The sequence below is a fragment of the Balearica regulorum genome, chromosome W (genome assembly GCF_011004875.1).
Source record: "Balearica regulorum gibbericeps isolate bBalReg1 chromosome W, bBalReg1.pri, whole genome shotgun sequence".
NCBI classification, from domain to species: domain Eukaryota; kingdom Metazoa; phylum Chordata; class Aves; order Gruiformes; family Gruidae; genus Balearica; species Balearica regulorum.
The window spans coordinates 25,682,381-25,705,699 of record NC_046219.1 but is presented as its reverse complement, the minus strand read 5'-3'; the positions used below and the strand labels follow the sequence as shown (position 1 = coordinate 25,705,699).

The following is a 23,319-nucleotide window of genomic DNA, read 5'->3' as shown; positions in this document are numbered from 1 at the left end:
AGTTAGTTCAGGATTCCCCTTCAACAACGAAAACAAGGCCGACAGTTCGTGTGTCGTTATTCCCAACAGTGGTTGAAGCCAGTTAATTGTCCCCAACAACTTCTGTAAGTCATTTAGAGTACTCACTGTAGTAGCAAGTCATACAGACTGTGGATATACATGCGAATCAAGAAGTTTCCAGCCGAGATACCTCCACGGAGGCAGTGATTGTACCTTTTCCGTCGCAATTTGGAGACTGTATCGCCGAAGCTCAGCTACTAAACTGTCGAAAACTTGGGAAAGAGATGATTCAGTTTCCACAGCCAACAAAATATCGTCCATGTAATGATATAACATGATTGCATCATATGTTTTGCGAATATTTGACAAGGCCTCACTAACAACAATTTGACATATAGTCGGCTATTTTTCATTCCTTGCGGTAAAACCACCCAATGAAACCGTTGCATGGGTGTATCATTATTAATCACAAGAACCAAAAAGGCAAAACGAACACAATCTTCAGGATGTAAATGAATGGTAAAAAAGCAATCTTTTAAATCAATAACCTTCAAATGCCAATAATCCGGAATCATAGTGGGATTAGGAGTTCCTAGTTGCAAGGCCCCCATAGGTGCCATCACTGCATTAATAGCTCGGAGGTCCTGCAACAATCTCCATTTGCCAGATTTTTTAGGAATAACAAATATAGGAGTATTCCAAGGGCTCGTGGAGGGAACAATATGGCCTAATTGTAGCTGCTCTTGCACCAATTCATGAGCCCTTTCTAGCCGCTCACCTTTCAAAGGCCACTGATCTACCCATACTGGCTTATCTGTTAACCAAGTCAGTTTGAGTCGCGGCTGAACGTCAGTGGCCCGTGTTAAAAATGTGTCGTTATTGTCATGTTCCATTGTTGCAAGAGATCGCGACCCCATAAAGTACATGGCACAGTTAAAACATATGGTTTTAAAAATGCTTGTTGGTTTTCAGGACCTTCCACAATCAAGGAATGCATACTCTGCCAAGGTATCTGTGTCCCTCCAATTCCAGTAACAGCAGCAAACGCCTGTACTAATGGCCATTCCTGTGGCAAGTCCAATCGTTGAATAATAGAAACATCTGCTCCGGTGTCCACTAAGCCAGTGAACACCTGACCATTTACTCTACAAGTCAACATCGGTTGTCCCGTGGTAATCTTCTGTGTCCAAAAAATGCGAGGCAGACCTGTACTACCAAACCCAGAGGACCCCCTTTTGCCAACATGGGCGGAACTTTTAGTTTGAATTTGCATGTTAGGCAGCAAAAGCAATTGTGCAATTCGCTCTCCAATAGGTATAGTACAAGGTGGCATAGGGGTCCAAACCATAATTCTTATTTCCCCAGTATAATCGGAATCTATGACCCCAGGCAAAACAAATAAACCTGCTCTGGAAGTGGAGGAACGACCGAGCAATAAGGCACATAAACCCTCAGGCAAAGGTCCATACACTCCTGTAGGCACTAGATGTACTGACTGATCTTGAGTTACTGTGGATTGACTGGTGGCCAGGTCCAACCTGGCGCTGCCTGCTGTGGCTGGTCTGAGAGACTCGACTGTAGTGAGTTGCCAGCGTTCATCTCGCTTATTTGTGCCGGCCATGTCAAGGACTGTGCTGGCGGGGGCTGGGTCAGGTTGTGTAGTCTCGGGGCACCGGACCTCGTGCCCCTCCTCCCGTTTCCCAAGGTATTCTCAGGGAGCGGATTGCCTTGTTTGTCAAACTTAGAACAACATTGATTACCCCAATGGTATCCCTTTTGACAACGAGGGCATAATCGAGCAAGTTGTCTTCCCTGCCCTCCTTGTCCTCGTCCTCCTCTTCTCGCTTTCGGACAATCTTTCTTCACATGCCCTTCCTGACCACAGGAGAAACATTTAGTAGCAGCTCGTGCAACTGCCAACTGTTGAGCTAAGGCAGCAGCTAGCATATCTGCCTTATGTTGCTCAGAGCCCACGTTTTGGCATGCTCTAATAAGATCATTCAAAGTTCTTGCGTGATTACGAATAGGATCAATGGCTCGCCTGCAGTCCGTGTTTGCATTCTCAATAGCGAGCTGAAACAATAACAATTCTGCTGCTTCAGAAGAGTCTATCTGTCTCTGTATAGCAGTTTGCAAACGATCCAAAAATTGTATGTACGGCTCCTGAGGTCCCTGACGAATGGAAGCAAATGACGACTCTCGCTTGCCGAAATCCGGCACCCGTCGGAGTGCCCTCAAGGCTAACCCTGTGGCTTGGGCAAGAACATTCCGCGATAATCCAGCCTGTGCTATCCCGGTAGCATAATGTCCTTCTCCCATTAATTTGTCAAGACCAATAGCAGTTCCTGCTGTTAAATTGTTCATCACCTGAACTTGCACCAGAGTACTGTGCTGCAGGCAACACAAGATGTAGGATGGATTTCCAATCTAAGGGTGTCAGTACGTAAGCTTCTCCTATAACCTGTAACAAGTTCATTGTGAATGATGCCTGCAAGCCATACTCCTTTATCGATTTGCGGATCTCCTTTATTACATCATATGGTAAATGAACGTATTCGGGGGGTCTATTCGGTTGATACCACACAGGCATGGCTTGAAGAAGCGATATGTCCCCTCTTTTTAGTGCCTCTGTCCGGCACTCATCAAGTAGTCCACCCAAGATTTTAGACTGAACAGTTCCTTGTAATGGGTAACTCGGGGGGGGGGGGGGCAGGGGTGCAGAAGGGGGCGGGTGCGCGCCGAGTGGAGGGGGTGGGGGGGTGGGCATCAGGGATAGCCGTGAGAGAGTCTTTTGTCTCTGTTGTTGCAAAATCTCTTCTGCTGTGGGGGCAGAAGCAGCCATCGCTTTTACAGGAGTAAGCAGAGGATATAAATCCGGCTCTCGTTCGGGGTCAACGGGACCTGGATCAAAAGGATCCCCAGGGTCTGCTCTGCCCTCCGACAGCGGAGGCTCAGTCACCACCTCAGCATAGTCTGACTCCAACTCAGGATCTATTAATTCAAACAAACAAGATTCTTTTTTCATATTTGTCTCAGCGGGTGGTAATACGGAGTTATTCACTTTCTGCAATACCTGTTCAGCATGTAGCAGAGTCCTGAGAGCAGTATAAACCACACGCCAAGTAATCAATATATCATCGGGGAGCTCCAACTGCAAAAGCTGCTTAGCTTGCAGCTCCTCTCCAACCTTCTGCCATTGAGTGAGATCATAAGAGCTTTTAACAGGGAACCATGGACAATAGTCCCGAATCCATACAAGCAACCTCACCAAATGCAGCGGAGCGACCTTAAAGCCTAGTTCTCGTAAAATATGTTGTAAATTCTCTGTATGCAACTTCTGTTCTCGAGTCGCTGACTGTCCCATAATGAAGGAGAAAAAACTGACAGTCTAAAAAACTTCCCCACGGCTGCTCACCTGTTTCGTCCAGCGACCAGTGATGAATATGAGCGCTCAATGCAGTGCAATTTCCTCCATCCAGCTACGCAGGGGTACACCACCTGTAATTTTCCGCACTGCTTTTCCTTCTTCTCTTTTCCAAGTCCTTCTTCTATTTTTCAAGTCCCGATTCAGGCACCATTTGTGGTGTATGATAGGCACGGACTCCGTAGGGTGCAAGTACAGAATCAACTTTATTACAGAATTTTCTGATTATATAGTATTTCTTGTTAAAAGGGGAGGCTCTTTTATTCCCCAATCATCACCCGATTCGTGTTCCCCGCAAGATCTGCTATTCTGTTTTTCTCTTGCACCTGGCGGGCGCCTGGCTGTCTGTTCTCAGCTCCTTATCTCCTGGATTTGGCCAGTCACATGTTATTTACGAGCTACTGAAGAATGCAAGGCCTGTTTTGTGCATATCTTTTCTTTGAACTGCTGTTTTTCGCTGTTTTAGCGCACAGGTGGAAATCGCACATTTCCCACGCCGTCTTTATTCGCTAAAGCGTTGTTCTCCACATGGGGATAATAGGGAATACAGTATATCCAGTCAATTCCATGTTCAGCTGTTCCTAACTTTATAATTTCAGCAGCTTGGTCCACTTGATGGTTGCTGATTTGTTCTTCAGTGGCACTTCCTTTTGGGACATGGGCACTGTGGGACATGGGCTCGAACTCCCTTCATATGCTGCTAGTATCTCTTTTTCAGTTGGCCTCAGATCCTCTATATCCTCAGCTCCAAAACCCTAGAGGTCGACCTCGAGTCTCTCCAGGTGCTTTCCGCCAGAGACTCCGGGTGGGGCCATGCTCCCTGGCTGCGCTGTAAAGCATGTTTCTTACAGCTTGTCCTGTCCAGACCGTCCCAAGGGCTACCACATGAACTATTTGCTGATTAATCTGTTCAAAGGCTTGTCCCTGCTCAGGGCCCCATCCAAAACCATTCTTCTTTCAAGTCACTCGATAGAGAGGGCTCACAATCTGACTGTAACCTGGAATATGCATTCGTCAGAAACACACAATGCCTAGGAAAGCTTGTCTTTCTTTTTTGTTATATGGGGAGGGACATAGCTGTTATCTTATTGATCGCATCCATTGGGATATGATGACGCCCATCTTGCCATTTTATTCCTAAAAGCTGGATCTCCTGCGCAGGTCCCTTGACCTTGCTTTGTTTTACGGCAAAACCGGCTTTCAGAAGGAAACACAAACACTTCCTCTGCTGTGTTGCGCCACACGATGATGTCATTGATGTATTGCAGATGTTGAGGGGCTGCACCCTGTTCTAGTGCAGTCCGGATCAGTCCATGGCAAATGGTAGGGCTGTGCTTCCACCCCTGGGACAGTCGATTCCAGGTGTATTGGACACCCCTCCACCACATGAAAGCAAACTGTGACCTGCACTCTGCTGCCAAAGGGATTGAGAAAAGCGCATTGGCAATATCAGTTGAGGCATACCACTTGGCCACCTTAGACTCCAGTTCATATTGGAGTTCTAGCATGTAGTCCACTGTCAGCCTCCACCCTCCATCAGACCTTTGTACTGGCCATATGGGACTATTAAAGGGTGAGCAAGCCTTGCTGATCACTCCTTGGCTCTCCAGTCGATGGCAAAAAACCTCATGGATGGGAACCAGGGAGTCTTGGTTGGTGCGATATTGCTGCCGGTGCACCGTCATGGTAGCAATCGACACCTGCTGGTCTTCGACCCACAGCAAGCCCACAACGGAGGGATCCTCCAAGAGGCCGGGCAAGGTAGACACCTGTTTAATCTTCTCTGTACCCACAGCAGCTACACCAAAGGCCCACTGGTACCCTTTTGGGTCTTTGAAGTACCCACTCCTGAGGTAATCTATGCCAAGGATGCACGGAGACTCCAGGCCGGTCACAATAAGATGCTTCATAGAATCATAGAATGGTTTGGGTTGGAAGGGATCTTAAAGATCATCTATTTCCAACCCCCCCCTGCCATGCTTCTGCCGCTAGTCCCCAATACAGGCAAGTGTTGGGATCCCCCTGTCACTCCAGAAATCCAGATGGGTTCTGCCCCCTTGTACCCTGATGGCATTAGGGTGCGCTGTGCACTGGTGTCCACCAGAGCCTTATACTCCCGTGGGTCCCATGTGCCAGGCCATCGAATCCATACAGGCCAATAAACCCGATTGTCCCTTTCCTCCACCTGGCCGGAGGCAGGGCCCTTCTGTTCCTGGTCGGAGTAATCATCACTTGACTTCTGTAACTGTAAACCAGAAGTCCCTTCATTAGAGTCAGAAGACGGATCAGCCCTTCTGCTCTGCCTGGGGAATTGCTCAACAGCAACTGGAGCAGTAATCTTCCTGGATGGACCCTTTTTGGCCGCTGTTTTCCCTCACAAGCCACTTACCTGATCTTCCAGGTTCGAAGTAGCTGCACCGTCCCACTTCCTCATGTCATCCCTGTGGTCACGCAGATAGAACCACAGAGTGGCATGAGGTGTGCACCCACAGTACCTTTTCCCTTGAGAAGAGAAAGGCAGGTTGGTCTAGCCACAGTTGGCACCTCGATGTCTGTCCAATCCATTATCACCAGGGCATTGGCATATGACGTTGGTGCACTCCGTACAAACTTCCACCACATGGCCCACATGCGCTGGACTTCATCTGGGTCTTTGGATTCCTGGTTGTTGTCTAGGTTGCTGTAGATCACCTCCACCGCTGCTTGTTCCCTCAGATACTGGATACTTCCCTCAGTGGTGTTCCACTTGCCTCAGTAGTTTACAAGATCTTCCTTGAGGGGATACCTTGCCTTCACACTCGACAGGAGCTGCCTCCAGAGGCTGTAGATTGTTGCTCTTCTTCCAATCCCTTTGTCAATACTCCAGTCCCTAGCGAAGGATCCCAGCTGCTGGGCTTCCTTGCCCTCTAATTTCTGACTGTTGGCCCCAGTATCCCATCATTGGAGCAACTAGGTGATAATTTGCTCGCCTGGATGACGTCCGAAATCTCTCTGCATATCTCGCAGCTCACTCAAGGATAGAGACCGGGTGGTTTCTGACTCGTTTATGGTTTCTGTCTCTTCCCCTTCCTGTTCTTGTGAATGCTCTGCTGCAGAACACACTGCCTCTTCTGATTCTTCCTCTCCTTTTCCCTGTAAGGCTCTGATAACAAGTGAATGTCGCAAACACCTGTCTTGACATGGTCAGGGATGGGCTGATGACGAGGGAGTGTTGACCAAGAACGGAACGTGCGGAAGCAGAATAATGTCTTGTGAGCCCACTCCTCCATTCCTGAAACATGTAGACAAAAGATCATCTGTATCCTGTGTGCCGTGTGCCTGTGAAAGATCACCACTCACTTGGTCAGCCCCGAAGGAGGGGGACAGTGAAGCCATGTTGGCTGTTACCAATCACCTCCTTATTTTCCATGTGCCTGAGCATAGTCTCCAGGAGGGTCTGCTCCATGATCTTGCCAGGCACGGAGGTGAGACTGACCGGCCTGTAGTCCCCTCTTTTCCCTTCTGAAAAATGGGGGTTATGTTTCCCCTTTTCCAGTCAGCGGGAACTTCGCCCGACTGCCAGGACTTCTCCAATATGATGGAGAGTGGCCTGGCCACTTCATCCGGCAGTTCCCTCAAGACCCGCGGATGCAACTCATCAGGTCCCACGGACTTGTGCGCCTTCAGGTTCCTTAGATATTCTCGAACCTGATCTTCTCCTACAGTGGGCGGTTCTGCATTCTCCCAGTCCCTGCCTTTGCCTTTTGTGACCTGGGCAGTGCGGCTCAAGCATTTGCCGATGAAAACTGAGGCAAAAAAGTCGTTGAGTACCTCAGCCTTCTCCATATCCCAGGTAACCAGGTCTCGTTTTTCATTCCGGAGGGGACCCACATTTTCCCTCGTCCTCCTTTTCTCACTAACATACCCATAGAAGCTTTTCTTGTTGTCCTCGACATCCCTGGCCAGACTAATTTCTATCAGGGCTTTGGCTTTCCTAGCCTGCTCCCTGGCTGCTCGGACAGTTTCTCTGTATTCCTCCCAGGCTACCTGCCCTTGCTTCCACCCTCTGTAGGCTTCCTTTTTTTGTTTGACTTTGCCCAGGAGCTCCTTGTTCATCCATGGGGGCCTCTCGGTGTTTTTGCCTGACTTTTTCTTTGTTGGGATGCATCTCTCCTCAGCTTGGAGGAGGTGACCCTTGAATATTAGCCAGCTATCTTGGGCCCCTCTTCCCTCCAGGGCTTTGTCCCATGGTATTCTACCAAGTAGGTCCCTGGAGAGGCCAAAATCTGCTCTGTTGAAATCCAGGGTAGCGAGCTTGCTGCGCACCCTCCTCGCTGCCCTAAGGATCTTGAATGCCACCATTTCATGGTCCCTGCAGCCAAGGCTGCCCCTGAGCTTGACATCCCCTACCAGCCCCTCCTTGTGGGTGAGAACAAGGTCCAGCATGGCACCTCTCCTCGTGGGCTCCTCTGTCACTTGGAGGAGGAAGTTGTCATCAATGCATTCCAGGAACTTCCTGCATTGCTTGTGCCCTGCTGCGTTGTCCCTCCAACAGATATTGGGGTGATTGAAGTCCCCCATGAGGACCAGGGCTTGTGAACGTGAGGCTGCTCCTATCTGCCTGTAGAGGGCCTCATCCGCTCAGTCTCCCTGGTCAGGTGGCCTGTAGCAGACCCCCGCTATGATGTCCCCTGCCCCAGCCCTCCCTTTAATCCTGACCCATAGGCTCTCAGTTGGCTCCTCCTCCATCCCCAGGTGGAGCTCCATGCACTCCAGCTGGTCATTGACATAGAGGGCGACGCCCCTCCTCTTCTGCCCTGCCTGTCCTTCCTAAAGACCCTGTATCCTTCCATCCCAACACTCCAGTCATAGGAGCTATGCCACCACGTCTCCGTGATGCCAATAAGGTCATAGCCCTGCAGGCGTGCACACGTCTCCATCTCCTCTTGTTTATTCCCCATGCTCCGTGCTTTTGCGTAGAGGCATTTCAGTTGGGCCCCCCCGTTGAGGCTGACTTACTGACTGGAGTGGCTGGGATTCCCTTGATGTATTCTCCCAGTGTTTCCCTGCTGGTTCCTATTACCTCAGGAGCCCCCGTCTCATCTCCTCTAGACTTCAAGCGTGCTGCAGTGTGTTCAGCACGTCTCTAAGTAGCAGGCTGAGGGCCCTCGCTGGCACCCCATCCCTCCAACCTTGGCGTGTGTTAATGGACTGTGTCCGTCTGTTCCTCCCAACGTCACTGCCCGCAACCGGAAGGAGTAAGGAAAAAATAACCTGCGCTCCAGATCCCTTCAATATCTGTCCTGAGACCCTTCAGTCTCTTTTGATTGCTTTTGCATTACATGTCGCAGCTCATCACCACCCACCACAGAGGAGCAGTAGTGGGTAGTAGTGAGAGGGCCGTACCAGGCTGGGGAGTTTCCTCCTAATGTCTTTAACACAGGCCCCAGGGAGGCAGCAGACTTCTCCGAGAGGAGAGTTTGCCCTGCATATCGGACCCTCTGTACCCCTCAGAAGGGAGTCTCCTACAACTATAACCCGCCTTTTCTTCTTCATGGAGGTGGTCACGATACAGGGTGTGGGCCCTTCTGGCCTTGGTGATACCTCTGGTGTAGCTCGACTATTGTCCATATCCTTACTTGAGTGGCCTTCCACAGCCAGAGCCTCATACTTGTTGTACAGAGGCACCTGGGAGGGCGAGGTGGGCAAGGAGGAGGTTCGCCTGCCACCCTGAGTGTGGACTTGCTTCCATTCACGCCTTTCTTTTAAGCTACTTCCTTCATCCTGCCAGGGGAGGATACAAGGTCCCCTTAATCTTGAGTTTTGTCTGGTGGCTGTCCCTGTTTCTGTCTCAGGGAGGGCAGAGCTTGGCTCCACCAGTCTATCTCTCTTTCTCAGCCTCCCTGATGCTCTTTAACCTTTCTACTTCCTCTCGTAGCTCTGCCACCAGGCTGAGCAGATCATCCACCTGGTCAGACCTCACACAGCCGTTCTCACTACTGCCATCGATTCCCAGTGACAGGCTCTGGCACTCCCTGCAGCCTGAGACCTGGGTGGCTGTATGTTTTTATGGCAGCTCTGTCTGGCTTGCCACATCCATTCTGGCAAGTGCAGAGGTCAGAGCTATCTGCCGAGTGGATACCACAGCTAAGCTCCTTCCAAGGGGGTGATGACCACCAATGGAACTCACCTCCTGAGCTGGTAGGGTGACTAGGCCCTCCCTGAGCGCCCTCCCACGCAAACTGCCACGCAAACTGCCGTGCCATGCCCTGGCTGACACACCACGCTCTGTTTGCCCGCTCTGTTCGCAGCGCTCCAGGTCGCTAGCGCTCCCCAGGCTGCTTTTTATAGACGTGGGAGTGGGCACCGTTGCTCTGGCAATGCCCAGGCCTCGTCAGCGGTTCCCACGAGAGCTGCCAGCTCGTGGCAGGTCTCTTCCGCTCCCCTGGCATTTCCCTGCCTGAGGAAAGTCAGGAAACCCCCCTGTACGGCTAGATCTGCTACTCCGCTGTGGGTCGGGCCGGCACCAGAGCAACTCCCTTCAGCAAATTTCCCCGTCGAGTCTGTTTTGCCCGTGACAGTAATTGCTGAGTGATCTCCCTATCCTTATCTTGACCAGCAAGCCTTTCATTATATTTTCTCTCCCCTATCCAGCTGAGGGGAGCGGCTTTGTTGGGCACCTGGCATCCAGCCAGAGTCAACCCACCACACTTACACCGCCCCACCAGTGAGTAGGCTGAGGGTGTACAAGAAGTTGGGAGGGGACACAGCCGGGACAGCTGACCTCAACTGACCAAAGAGATATTCCATACCATATGACATCATGCTCAGTAATAAAAGCTGCGGGGAAGAAGAAGGAAGAGGGGGATGTTTGGAGTGATGGCTTTTGTCTTCCCAAGTAACCGTTACGCACGATGGAGCCCTGCTTTCCTGGAGATGGCTAAACATCTGCCTGCCAATGAGAAGTAGTGAATGAATTCCTTATTTTGCTTTGCTTGCGTGTGCGACTTTTGCTTTACTCAGTAAACTGTCTTTATCTCAACCCACGAGTTTTCTTACTTTTACCTTTCCGATTCTCTCCCCCATCCCACTGTGGGGGGAGTGAGCGAGCGGCTGTGTGGTGCTTAGTTGCTGGCCAGGGTTAAACCATGACATTGACACGCACCAATATGAGCATTCTGATTACCCAAGGATGTTCAAGAAACTGAAGAGCCATTGTAACAAGGCAGAAAACATCTACCCCCACAGGAGAAGAAGGGGAAGGTGCCATTTTTTGTTTCCTCCACAAATTGGCTCTCAGAGAAGAGGAAAAAGGTGTAATTGTTAATTCTCTCCACTAGATGGTTCCCGAAGTACTGGGACAGCAGCAAAGCAGGGCCCAAATACCTGATTAGGCTCAAGGCAAAACACAACAAAGTGATAAACAGCACAGCAAACTGCGGAAGCCAAAACCAGCCTTTAACAAGCCCTCATGTTTGATGTACAGCAAGAGAGGAAGTATGCCATGGAGCAGGTAAGGGAACAAATAAACCAGTGTCAAGAAAATTAAGTCAACATCATGACAAGCAACATCAAGTAACGACTTGTCAAGCAACGGCTAAACAGATATAACAACTGTAAATTCCATCTAGCATGCTACAGTCAAATCTATTGTTATCTCAAACCCCTCAAGCCCCACGTTGGGTGCCAAAAAGGACCGTAGTGGGTTGACCCTGGTTGGCAGGTAAGGCCCTACCCAGTTGCTCACTCACTTCCCCTCCCCACCAAGAGATGGGGGAGATAATTGGAAGGTCCAAAGTGAGAAAACCTGTGGGTCGAGATAAAGATAGTTTAATAAGGGGCAGGGAGAGAAAGTAAAAAAAAAAGCAAAAAAAAAGCAAAAAAAAAGCGATGCAAAAGCAATCACTCACCACCAGCAGACCAATGCCCAGCCAGTTCCCAAGCAACAGCTACTTTGGAAAGACTCCATTCTGTCTCATGTGTCGTGTCGTGTCATGTCGTGTCGTGTCGTGTCCTGTCCTGTCCTGTCCTGTCCCGTCCCATCCCCCATCCCCTCCCCCCCTTTTATTGCTGAGCATGTCATTATATGGTATGGAATAACTCTGGTTAATTCAGGTCAGCTGTCCTGGCTGTGTCCCCTCCCAGCCTCTTTCCCACCTCCAGCCTACTCCCTGGGGGGGGGCAGAGTGAGAAACAGAGAAGGCCTTGACACCGTGTAAGCACTGTTCAGCAATAGCTGACTGTTTTGGTCACAAATGTAAAGCAGAGCACCATAGGGACTGCCATGAAGAAAATGAACTCCATCCCAGCTAGACCCAGTACACATATCAACGTGTCACACTGGTACATGCAGTTTTTCCAAATCCTGTGCAATGTTTTCCCTCAAATTAGCCATCCAAGTAGGTTTTCCTTGTCTCTGCCACTTCCTCTGTTTCCGCTGTGTGAAGCAGCCTCAGAGAGCATCAGCCACCACACAGGAGTCAGTATACAGGTATAACCTAGGCTATTTCCTCTGTAATGCTACATTGATAGCCATTCTAGCGGAGAGATGTCAGGTGGGTTGGAACTAGATGATCTTTAAGGTCCCTTCCAACCCAAACCATTCTATGATTCTATGATTCTTATGCCTTGGACTTCAGCAAACTGACTCAATTGTCCTTCACCTTCATCCGTTTTTATCACCCATTGGACAGGATTCCAAATGGCAGGTTTCTGTCTTCTCTGATTGCCAATAATTCATCAAGAGCTGTCAGTGAACAGGGCTTATTCGCGCTCTTCTTCAGATAGCTTGTCATATCCTGAAGCTTCTTGAGCATGTGGTAATACCCTGGGTGAGACCCCAAAATCACAAATTTGTTGTTGCTCAGTTCCCCACTCAAATGAGTTCTCTTTTCTGGTGACTTGGTACAGCGGGTTCACAAGCTGACTGTATCTGCAGATGTGCATTTGCCAAAATACTACCATTCCACAAAACATTTGTGTTTCCTTTTTATTGGTTGGTGGTGCCATTGCCACAATCTTGTCAATCATGTCAATAGGAATGAGATGGCACCCATCTTGCCATTTGACACCCAGAAAATGTATTTCTTAGTGCAGGTCCTTATTCCTCTTGATCGCAAATCCTGCATTTAGTAAAATTTCAGCAATCTGTTTGCCTTTGCTATACACCTCTTGGGTATTGTTTCCCCATACTATGATGTCATCAATGTACTGCAAGTGATCTGGGGCGTTGCCCACTTTCAAAACCTTTTGTATAAATCCGTGACACATGATTGGGTGTATTGGGTTTACATGGCAAGGTTTTGGTAGTGGAGGGGCTGCAGGGGTGGTCTCTGTGAGAAGAGGCAAGGAGCTGCCCTGTGCCGGACACAGCCAGTTCCAGCCAGCTTGGCAGTAGACTCACTGCAGGCCAAAGCTGAGCCAATCAGCAAAGCTGGTGGTGCCTCTGTGAAAACATGTAAGAAAGGGTAAAACTCCACATGGCAGTGTGAGAGTAGTGAGGAAAAAAAGTGTGAGAAACAACACTGCAAATACCAAGGTCAATGAAGAAAGAGGGGGAGGAGGTGCTCCAGGCACCAGAGAGGATATTCCCCTGCAGCCTGTGGAAGAGACCACAGTGGAGCATATATATCCCTGCAGGGCATGGAGAGGATCACACCAGAGCAGGTGGATATTTCCCTGCAGCCCGTGGAGAGCCCACGCTGGAGCAGGTTTTCCTCACAGGAACTGCAGCCTGTGGAGGAGCCCATGCAGGATCAGGTTCTCCTGGCAGCAACTGGCCCATGGAGAATCCATGTTGGAGCAGATTTTTTTCCTGAAGGTCTGCGGCCCACGGAGAGGGCCCATGCTGCAGCAGGGGAAAAGTGTGAGGAGGAAGGAGCGGTGGAGAGGAACGGTTATGAACCTCCTGTTCCCCATCCCCTCTGTGCTGCAGGGGGGAGGGAGGGAAAGGGAGGTAGAGGAGCTGGGAATGAAGGAGTAAAGTTGTGCCTGGGAAAAGGGGGGGAGAGGGGGAGGGAAGGTGATGTTTTAATTTTTGTGTTTGTTTCTCACCATCCAAATCTATTTTAATTGGCAATAAATTAAATTAATTTTCCCGGAGTTGAGTCTGTTTTGCCCATGGCAGTGATTAGTAAGTGTCTTTGTCTCAATCCACGAGTTTTTTCATCTTGTTTTCTCCCCCCAGTCCTGTTGAGGAGGGGTAGAGCGAGAGCAGCTGGGTGGGCATTTGGCAGCCAGCCAAGGTCAACCTACCACATGGGGTTATGCTTCCATCCTTGGGGCACATAGTTCCAGGTGTATTGTACTCCTTTCCCAGTACAGGCAAACTGTCATTTACACTCAGGTGTCAGGGGAATTGAGAAAAAACACTGGTCTCATGCCAGGCAGCATTCTTTTCTTTGGGTTCATGCTGTAGTTCTAGCATATCTGCCACTGCTGCACTCCAAGGGTGGTGTTATTTCATTCAAACCTCAGTAGTCTATGGTTGATCTCCCTGTTGGGTTTTCACACCGGCCAGATGGGGCTGTTGAAGGATGAATGGGTTCAAGTAACCACCCCATGACTTTCAAGCTCTTTGATAAGACCGTATATGGGACCGAGCAAATCCCTTTTGGTCTGATATTGCTGTTGGTGTACCATTTGGGTTGCCACTGGCACCAATTGAGGTGATGCCTGTAGCAGTCCTACTACTGACTCTCCCTCTGAGAGACCAGGTAGTTGAGGTATCAAAGGTGTGTCTATAGGGGTGTGGAAGGAGAGTGTCTGTTCCTTTAAGGGTATCTGGTCAAAGGAGCCTCACTTCCTTGCGCTTCAGGTGTTCTTCTCTTATATGGTTTTTTTACAACTGTCTTAAGTTATTGGAAAGGAGTTTTAATAAAGACAATTGGGAAGCTTTCAACGTCGTTCTACTTTACTAATAAGAGCTAACAATTAATCCGGATGATATGCTGTTAAGAGTATCAAAGCCTTTTCTTCTCAAATGACAAATTCCTTTATGTTACACTGTCCAGGAGTGCTTGAACTACGCTGTTGTGATACATGTTCAGTTAAGTGGCACGCAGATGGCAAAAGCTGATACTCCTTCTAATGCCACAGACTGTAGTATGCATGATAAACTTAACACTGTTAGAGAAAAGGTGGAAGTACAGGCTTCCTCAAAGGATGGAAGGTAACATTTAAGAGGTTATTCTACATAATGTTTAACAGCTTTTCACAAGATAGAAAAGTTAGGATTTCTAGTTTCACTAAATTTTTTATTCTCACTTTCTCTCCTTATTTTCACTTTTTGCAAGAGCCCTTCTCTTCAGGCAACAACAATAAAATAGACTCAGAAAACATACACATAGTAATAAATTTTACCCTTAAACTTGATACTTGGTCATAAGAATACTATCTTTGAGTATTTCAAATATCCTACTTATTTTGATAGACGGGTGAAACTCTTACAAGACTGCTTCAGGCATCATTTGCGTAAGGGTATGTGGAAGGAGAGTGTCTGCTCCTTTAAGGGTATCTGGTCAAAGGAGCCATAAACAAGAATATACAAAGACAAACCTGACCAACACATGATAAGGGAGGTTCTGATAAGAACAAACCTGGTTAGTCACCCTAATTGGTAAGGATATGTAGGGTGTGAGAATGTTTATTTTTTCAGGTGCACGATAAAGGAAAGGGAGGGAGACAAATACACAGAGTCATAAAATCTGACCAATTAGCATTAACAAAGACAATAACCAGAAAGAAACCTGGTCACTCACACTAATTGATGGGCTTCACAGAGGAGGAGGCAGAAACTTCACAGACCGAGTGCATCACTTACTTCCCCGACCAGGGCCAAGAGGTTGGTTCCTAAGATCATCCCAGCCATGGTATTGGCTGACTGAGGGGGGCCTCCCACAAACCAATCACATAAGGGGACGTCTTTCAGGTCTGCACAGCTGGAATATACCTGTTCAACAATTTGTAAACAATCATGTGCCAGTTCTTCTCCTTCATGTAGCAGAGAGGCTGGATTTAAGGCACTAGACACCTTCGTTATGATGTCTTCCTGTTCGAGCAGTATTGCTTGGTATTGTACCATCCTGCTCGGGGACAGCCAATGATGTCCTTTCTGTTCTAACACTGCTGCAACAGCATGTGGTGCATAAACAGTGATGTTTTTTGTCCCAAAGTCCTGAACAACTTGCGCCTCTCTTCGTGACGTTCTATATCCTGCTAGCCCCAAAAAGTTCAATAGATTGATGGTTGCTTTTTATAGTCTTCAGCCGTGTCCGCCCCCAGCAGTATATCATCTACATACTGTAACAAGGTAACCTTAGCTCCCTTACCTTGCCACTGTTCCAGTTCCTTCGCAAGTACATTACCAAAAATTGTGGGGCTATTCTTGAATCCTTGGGGAAGCATTGTCCAGCATAGCTGCATTTTCCGTCCTGTTGTGGGACTTTCCCATTCAAAGGCAAACAACTTCTGGCTTTGTTCTTCTAAGGGAATGCAGAAGAAAGCATCCTTCAAGTCTAATACTGTAAAATAAACATTGGAGTTAATTATGGTCCACTACTATTTGATTGATAGTTCTCAAACCTTGTACCAATCTGTATTCCTGTGCTTAACTAGTCCATATTTGAATAGGTTCCAGTCCAACACGGGCTTCCAATTTCATAGGATATTGTTTTCATCTTACCGGTTTAGCTCCTGGCTTCAATTCTCTTTTTACCAGTTCAGTCGATTTAGCTTTTCCAGGCTGCTCGGTTGCCCGTACAAAAGGGATCACAGCATCCTCTAATTCAGAAAGAGAATTGTCTGGCATCTCTTCTTTTCCGGTTTCTGTTGCCTTCATGGATTCCTGTAACACATATATTTGTGCTTCCCAAGTGTTATTTTGTGGAATATGAAATCTGATTTTGTTTCTATTTGCGCCCCTAGTTTGTTTAACAAATCCCTTCCCATTAGAGGCATAGGACATTCTGGCATATATATAAAAAATCATGTACCAATATTTTCTTACCAATCTTGCATTTAATCGGTTAAAAGAGAGGTCTAACCTCTCGTTTTCCTGTTGCACCAACTACAGCCATGGAATATTTACTCATAGGTCCCTTACGGCTATTTAATACAGAATAGGTTGTCCCCGTGTCAACTAAAAATTTAACTATATCGTTCCCCAGCTTAACAGCAACCGGGGATGCTTGGCTGGGGATTCCACTTTCTCAACCCCTGGTCCTCATCAATCCAAGTCCTCATTGACAAAATTAGCTGTTGGTATTCCTTAATTATTAATCTCCCTGTACCTGAATTCGGGTTCCAATCTAGCTCCTGAGTTGGCATAAACCGATCAGTGTCATCCCTATCATTTTGCCTTTCATTTTCTTCCCTCGCCTTTTCTATAACCATTCTTTTTTCTTCTGGTGTAAATATGTTATTCAACAATCAACAATCATTTTAAAAGACATATTATCACATATTATCAGGGTTATCTCGATATCACCCAGCAGATCCTTTCCAATTCATCAGATCCGACATTGTAAATGGTACTTTTACATACACTAGTAAACCGTCCGGACCTATTGCCTGGCGAAGGAGGGGTGGCCTGAATTACAGGATGTTGTTGCGCCCGAGTTCTCCCTGCTATTGGGCTAAAAAGCTTCACTACCTCTTTCACTGCCTCCCTCTCCATTATTAACACTTTCTTTACCTGGAGCTACTAACATCTGAATATCTTCCTCCTCCTCTCCCAGCTTCAGGCACCTTTTTTTCAATACTGTGAGCAGAACACTACCTCGGTGCCTTCTTCATATCTTTCATCATCGACGTTATATTTAAATCAGCATGATAATTTCTCAATGAGAAAAATAAATCAACATACAATACTTCATCCCATTTATCCAACCTCCTACAAAGTAACATCAACTGCAAAATTGTTTATCCAACCTTCTAAAAAAATAATATCAATTGCAAAATTGTATTATAATTTAAGGATCCTTTTTCCGGCCACTTTTCCTCATCCTCCAATTTATACTTTGGCCACCATTGACTACAATACTCTGTAAGTTTCTTTTTGTTAGGGGATCCCCTCCAAATTTGCCCCAATGTTTTAAAATACAACCTGATGGGGAACAAGGAGTTATTACAGACTGTTGGGCGCCCATATTTTTCTTTCCCAAAAAGGACGTTCTAAACCACGATGCCATATACTCCAGTCGTCACTGTCCAAATGTATATGACTCTTTCCCTTACAACCACCAGTACATTTTAAACCAGATGTACATGACCCCTTATGTATGCATACAATAACCTTAAACCAAGATTTCATATACTCCAGTCATCACTGTCCAAGCGTATATGACCCCTTATGCATGCATTTAATAACCCATTGAGCAATATCTCTTACAGCAAGCGTTGCACCGTTGTGTCGCTTACCCACTCCGGTTGGGGAGAATACTCGCGGAGTCCCCGATCAAAGGGTCGGTGCACGCTGGAGTCCGGAGAGCAGTTTCTCCCCACCGGCAGCCGGCAGGTCGATCTGGGCAAGGCGTCACGGCAGTCCCGTCACCGCAGTCCCGTCTGGGTTGCCAAAAACTGTTGTCCGAAAAGCGGATTCGTTGCCCGGTGTGCAATAAGTCAGTTCTCACACACACAGGAGAGATATTGCTTTTTATTCAGGCCTGGGTGCTCGGTGGATTTCCACAAATCAAGCACACCTAACGCTGGTTGTCTTGTCATATTTATACACAAAAGTTACAAATTAGTACACTCCCAGTTACAGTGATTGGTTTATATTTCTTCGCCTAGTATGCAAACCAGAACACATGCTCAGTTCTTTTCTCTGCCTTTATCTTTTGAGTAGGTGGTATAATTTGGGTAGGGGGCTCATGGGTCGGTGGTCGCAGAAACCCTGGCCCAAATTACCTTTCCCCTAGTTTCTCAATATTTCTGGAACTTCCAAATGGTTCTTCAGGGTCTGTTGATCAGACTAACGATTTCTTCTACCTCTTGACAATCACGTCTTAATTGATACATTGTTTGGGTGAATATTAACTAACATAATGGTAGGACTGCACAATAGCCATCCTTAGCAGTACCTAGCAACTATTTGCAAAATTATCTGTGACATCCTTAACTATGGAACTATGAAGAACTATCTGTAACTTCTTAGCTACAGAATCATGATTAACTCTTAACTTCGATGCTGGATATCACCTGGTGCTTCTGCCATGCCACTGGGCCATGTCCTTCCCTTGTTCTTACAGCCATGCCCACAGAGCTCTGTGGGCCACTCTGGGGCATCTGCTCCTTCAGTCCATCAGCGGGTGGTACTGGGCCCCCTTGTTCTCGCATGGCGGCCACCCATGCCTTCACAGAGGAGGAGGCAGAAACTTCACAGACCGAGTGCATCACTTACTTCCCCCACCAGGGCCAAGAGGTTGGTTCCTAAGATCATCCCAGCCATGGTATTGGCTGACCGAGGGGGGCCCCCCACAAACCAATCACTTCCAAATGTCCTGGGTCACCCCCTCTTGGTCCAGATCGATCAAAGGTGGGCTGTCTGTCATGCCATACACCACTTTGAACACCGCTCATTCCCTTAACCTCTGAAGCCCTTCTTCAGCCATATGCCACCACTTCTGGATGCACATATCCAGAAGGTCATTTTTCTGTAAATCACATCCTCTCACCCCAGCAAGCAGTCTATGTCACAGATTAGTTTCACCACAAGATCTGATTGCACTATCCACAGCTCCATCATTTGGACAGAGACCCCCAAACACAGTGCCTCCTGGTTATCTAGCTCTAAGTCACGGGCACCCACATCCCAGAACCTTAATAGCCAGGTTAGCAGGTTTTCTTATACTCCCAGCTTAAAATTAGCCTTTAGGTCTCTGTCGTGGGTTGAACTTGGCTGGCTGCCAGGTGCCCACCAAGCCACTCTGTCACTCCTCCTCAGCGAGACAGGGAGAAAAAATAAGATGAAAAACTGGTGAGTCAAGATAAAGGCAGTTTAATGAAAGAAAGCAAAAGCTGCACCTGGAAGCAAAGCAAACAAATAAAACAAACAAACAAACAAACAAACAAGAAGATTTATTCTCTACTTCCCATCCTCCAATCAGCAGGCCATGTCAAACTACTTCCTGGGAAGTAGGGCCTCAGTACACTTTGGAAGAGAAATGCTTAATAACAAATGCCCCCCCCCACCACCCCTTTCTCTTAGCTTCTGTTGCCGAGCACAATGTCATACGGTACAGAATATCCCTTTGGTCAGTTTGGGTCAGCTGTCCTGGCTATGTCCCCTCCCAACCTCTTTCTAGCTACAAATACAAAGCACAGCACCATGAAGGCTGCTATGGGAAAAGTTAACGCCATCCCAGCCAGACCCAATACAGTCTCAGAAATCAGCACTACGTAAAGATAATAGGGTTTCAGTTTCTTCCTCTCCTTCCAATGTACCCCCAGAGGTGGATGGGCCACCATGATGATCCCTGACACTGTCATTTCCCCACCCCACACACACATGTTTGCATTAATTGTTCTGTTCCCTTCCTTTTCCATTGCCTACTTTGGACTAAGGGGGCAACTCCAGCTAAGTGGAGCGGCTGCTTCTCACACCTGCAGCTGGCCTTTACAACTCCATTCTAAAAGAGGCCAGCATGCAAAGGCACACCCCCACATCAGTGTGGTGCATTTTTCATCATTTCCTTGTAGGCATGTGGTGAGTTGACCCCAGCCAGCAGCAAAACACCCACCAGCTGCTCACTCACTCCCCCTTGAGAGATGGGGAAGAGAATTGGAAGAGCAAAACTGAGAAAAAACTTGTCGGTCAAGATAAAGACAGTTTAATAGGTGAAGGAAACAAAGGAAAAAACACATGATGCAAAGACAATCACTCACCACTTCCCATGGGTAGACCAATGCCCCAAGCAAGATAGTGTGAGAAACAGAGAAGGCCTTGATGCTGCGCAAGCACTGTTCAGCAATAGCTAAAACATTGGTGTGTTGTCAGCGCGGTTTTAGTTGCAAATGTAAAGCACAGCACCATAAGGGCTGCTATGAAGAAAATTAACTCCAGCCCAGCCAGACCCAGTACAAGGCATTAAAGCCTTTTCCCAGTTGGACTGCCAATTCTTTCAGGCTCTTGGTGTGCTCGGGTTTCAGTTCCCAAGCCACTGGAGGATGCATCCAAACCAGGCACTGAGCCAAAGGCACCCATTCCTCATCCCATCCAGGTTCAGGAGTCACTTGCCAGGTTCCCTTGCTCTTGTGTTAGAACAAGTTTCAAAATGTTTGTGCTATCCGACCTCAAGTAGGAGTACTAAACCTATTTCCTGCTGGACTCTTACCCCTGAGGGCCCACCCTCAAGATCTGCAAGATTACACCCGGCAAATGAATTTGGCAGCTGTAGGTAGTCTCTGCATTGCGGCCATTTGTTGGATGCACTACAGCTGTACAATCCTCTTTTCACAGTCCAAAGCTTCCTTCGGATCCCACTTCTGACAGCAGTTTTAGTAATGTCATTGTTTAGGTCTGGACAGACTAAACGCATGCATTGATTACTATGCAGTAATTGGTTCTGTGTGAAGGAGTTTGGATATTTATTGTCCCTGTGAAAGAGTGATTATTAATGCAAAGAACACTACAAAGTTACAGGAAAAGTGGCTATCTCTACTTCCCCTTTCCTTGCTGACAGGAGCAGCAGTTGTCAGAGTTTGGGAGGAGTATGAGTCCGTTCTGGCGAGGCAGGAGCATGGTCCCCGGCATCCCCAAAGGCAGAGTCATGCTGCCTCCCTTCGGGCTGAGGTGGATGTGTTTTATGAGGTGGAGAGCACCTTCCAGATTATTTCATCTTTAGTGTAGCGAGTCGCCAGGCAAATATTCTTGTATAAGTTTAGTTCTGCTATTTCTGCCAATTATGTTTTTTATAACACCTGCTTTGTTGTGCTTCATCTAACAAAAGTTACAACCCTAACAACTACATAGCAACATACCGAAGGTCAAACAGTGGGCCTCCAACATCAGTGTAGTTATTCGAGTGATGTCAGCTCAGTAGGACAAGAAAACCAGAGGAGGGCAGAGAGCACAGGGGCAGAGACAGCACAGGGGTTAGAGAGGGGGGCCAGGGGGGCAGAGAGAAAGAGAGAGCGCAAGGGTGGGTGGGTGTGTGCTGCACAAGAGTGGGGGCAGGGATAAGGGATTTTACAAGTGTAGCACTTCTCTGTCTCCTTCCTTTTTTTGCCTTCAGAAATCTTTACAAGGTTTTTTTGGAAAACCTAAGTTCTAAACCCTTCAAGTTCATGCCAAGGAAAAGTTCTTAACAGCTTTGATTTAGACATTCCATCCCTTATGAATATCTTAATTTATACAATTTGAACATTAAACTCATACAAAGAAGTTGATTCTTAAAGACTTTATTTTTTTTAAAAAGCATTCAAGACTGTTTTCTAACCAATGTGCATCATCATAGAATCATAGAATCATGGAATGGTTTGGGTTGGAAGGGACCTTAAAGATCATCTAGTTCCAACCCCCTTGCCATGGGCAGGGACACCCTCCACTAGACTAGGTTGCCCAAAGCCCCATCCAACCTGGCCTTAAACACTTCCAGGGATGGGGCCTCCACAACCTCTCTGGGCATCATCAACAGGTTCAGTGAAAACACCAGATTTCTTCCTAGTATGACATCTATAATACCAAAACCATACTATGAGAATTCACACAGCATAAATTGGTACAATTGGTACATAGCATCACTTGGTACAATGTTTTAAAAGAACAAAATTAAACTTTAACATTAACTGCTATAAAAACAATGTTTCCAACTTGTACAAAGCACAGTAAAAAGCCATCCTGACACATGTTGAAAAACTACACACTAACAGGTCAGTATGACTGGAAGAGAGAATGTTTTATACAAATGAAGCAATTAAGCAGTTGAAAAACTATTTACACTCTTTCCTGCGATTAACTGGACAAACATACAGGAGTCAGATTAAAACATACTGCAACTCCGTCTCCTATTTTCTGAATGGGATTTTGAGATGTGTATTACTTATTAATACTGGATAAAACCGTCAGCAAAGCATTTCAATACTTTTCAAATGAAGATTAAAGGGGCTGTTATTCCACAAAATTTAACATTAAAATACTATGCTTATAAAATTTTTAAAACTTTTGGTCCGTAGATTTCAAATGCAAAATTTAATAACTTTTATTTTGTATTTAAAAAAAAAAAAAAAAGACTCCAGTGGCATTGTTTCTTTTCAAAGAGATTCCTTTGGATTTTCAAGCTCTCTCTCTTCACCTGATGTTCTAGAAAAATAATAAAGCAAGATTAATAGCCATATAAAGAATTTTAGACATAAGTCTTACGTTAAAATTCATTGACCTGGAATAAGACTAGAATCACAGTGTGTTGATGCACAGTCAGCAGTAGATGAAGTTTGGAAGACTGAAGCAGTTAGTGATGTCAGCTTCTCTCCTTGAGAGGACTGTGCCCCCACATACACTCCCCCACACACCAATTGAGCTGAAGTCAACATGCCAAGCTGTGAACTGCAGTTATTCAGGATGTAATTTGTATTCCATTCAGGCATTCCTGAATAGTAAGCCAAACAGTTTTTTACTGTAGTTCTGACACTGGTACCGGTACCAGACTCGATGCCCTTGGAAGTGTAGAGGATGGAATCCAATATTCTTTTTGTGCTGGAAAAAGAAAAGGAAGTTTGTGTTGACCGAAGGACCATGCCATCAGCAGCGTGCACATTCAAGCTTGTAGCTTCCTTTCACTCCAATCAGCACTAATGTATTGGTTTGCTAGACAACATTTCACATCCTCCTCCTGGATTTTAGCAGTGGGGTTTCTTCCACTGAGTTATAAAACCTGAATGATTGCAGCATATTGCTCCAAGTTTTTGGCAGTGACCAT

The 23,319-nt window shown here is 46.9% G+C and overlaps 2 protein-coding genes and 1 long non-coding RNA gene across 6 annotated transcripts in view; 1 reads left to right on the top strand and 2 right to left on the bottom strand.

Moving 5' to 3' along the window:
• Positions 1-23,319, bottom strand: part of LOC142599224 (uncharacterized) — a 620,151-nt gene that overhangs the window by 362,571 nt on the left and 234,261 nt on the right. The gene's annotated exons all lie outside the window — the stretch shown is intronic.
• Positions 1-23,319, top strand: part of LOC142599175 (lens epithelium-derived growth factor-like) — a 163,031-nt gene that overhangs the window by 88,379 nt on the left and 51,333 nt on the right. The gene's annotated exons all lie outside the window — the stretch shown is intronic.
• Positions 21,809-23,319, bottom strand: part of LOC142599197 (lens epithelium-derived growth factor-like) — a 93,248-nt gene continuing 91,737 nt past the window's right edge. The window contains exon 9 of the mRNA XM_075739103.1: positions 21,809-22,703. Coding sequence (XP_075595218.1) covers positions 22,603-22,703 — 101 coding nt within the window. The 3' untranslated portion in view covers positions 21,809-22,602. The remainder of the gene's footprint in view (positions 22,704-23,319) is intronic.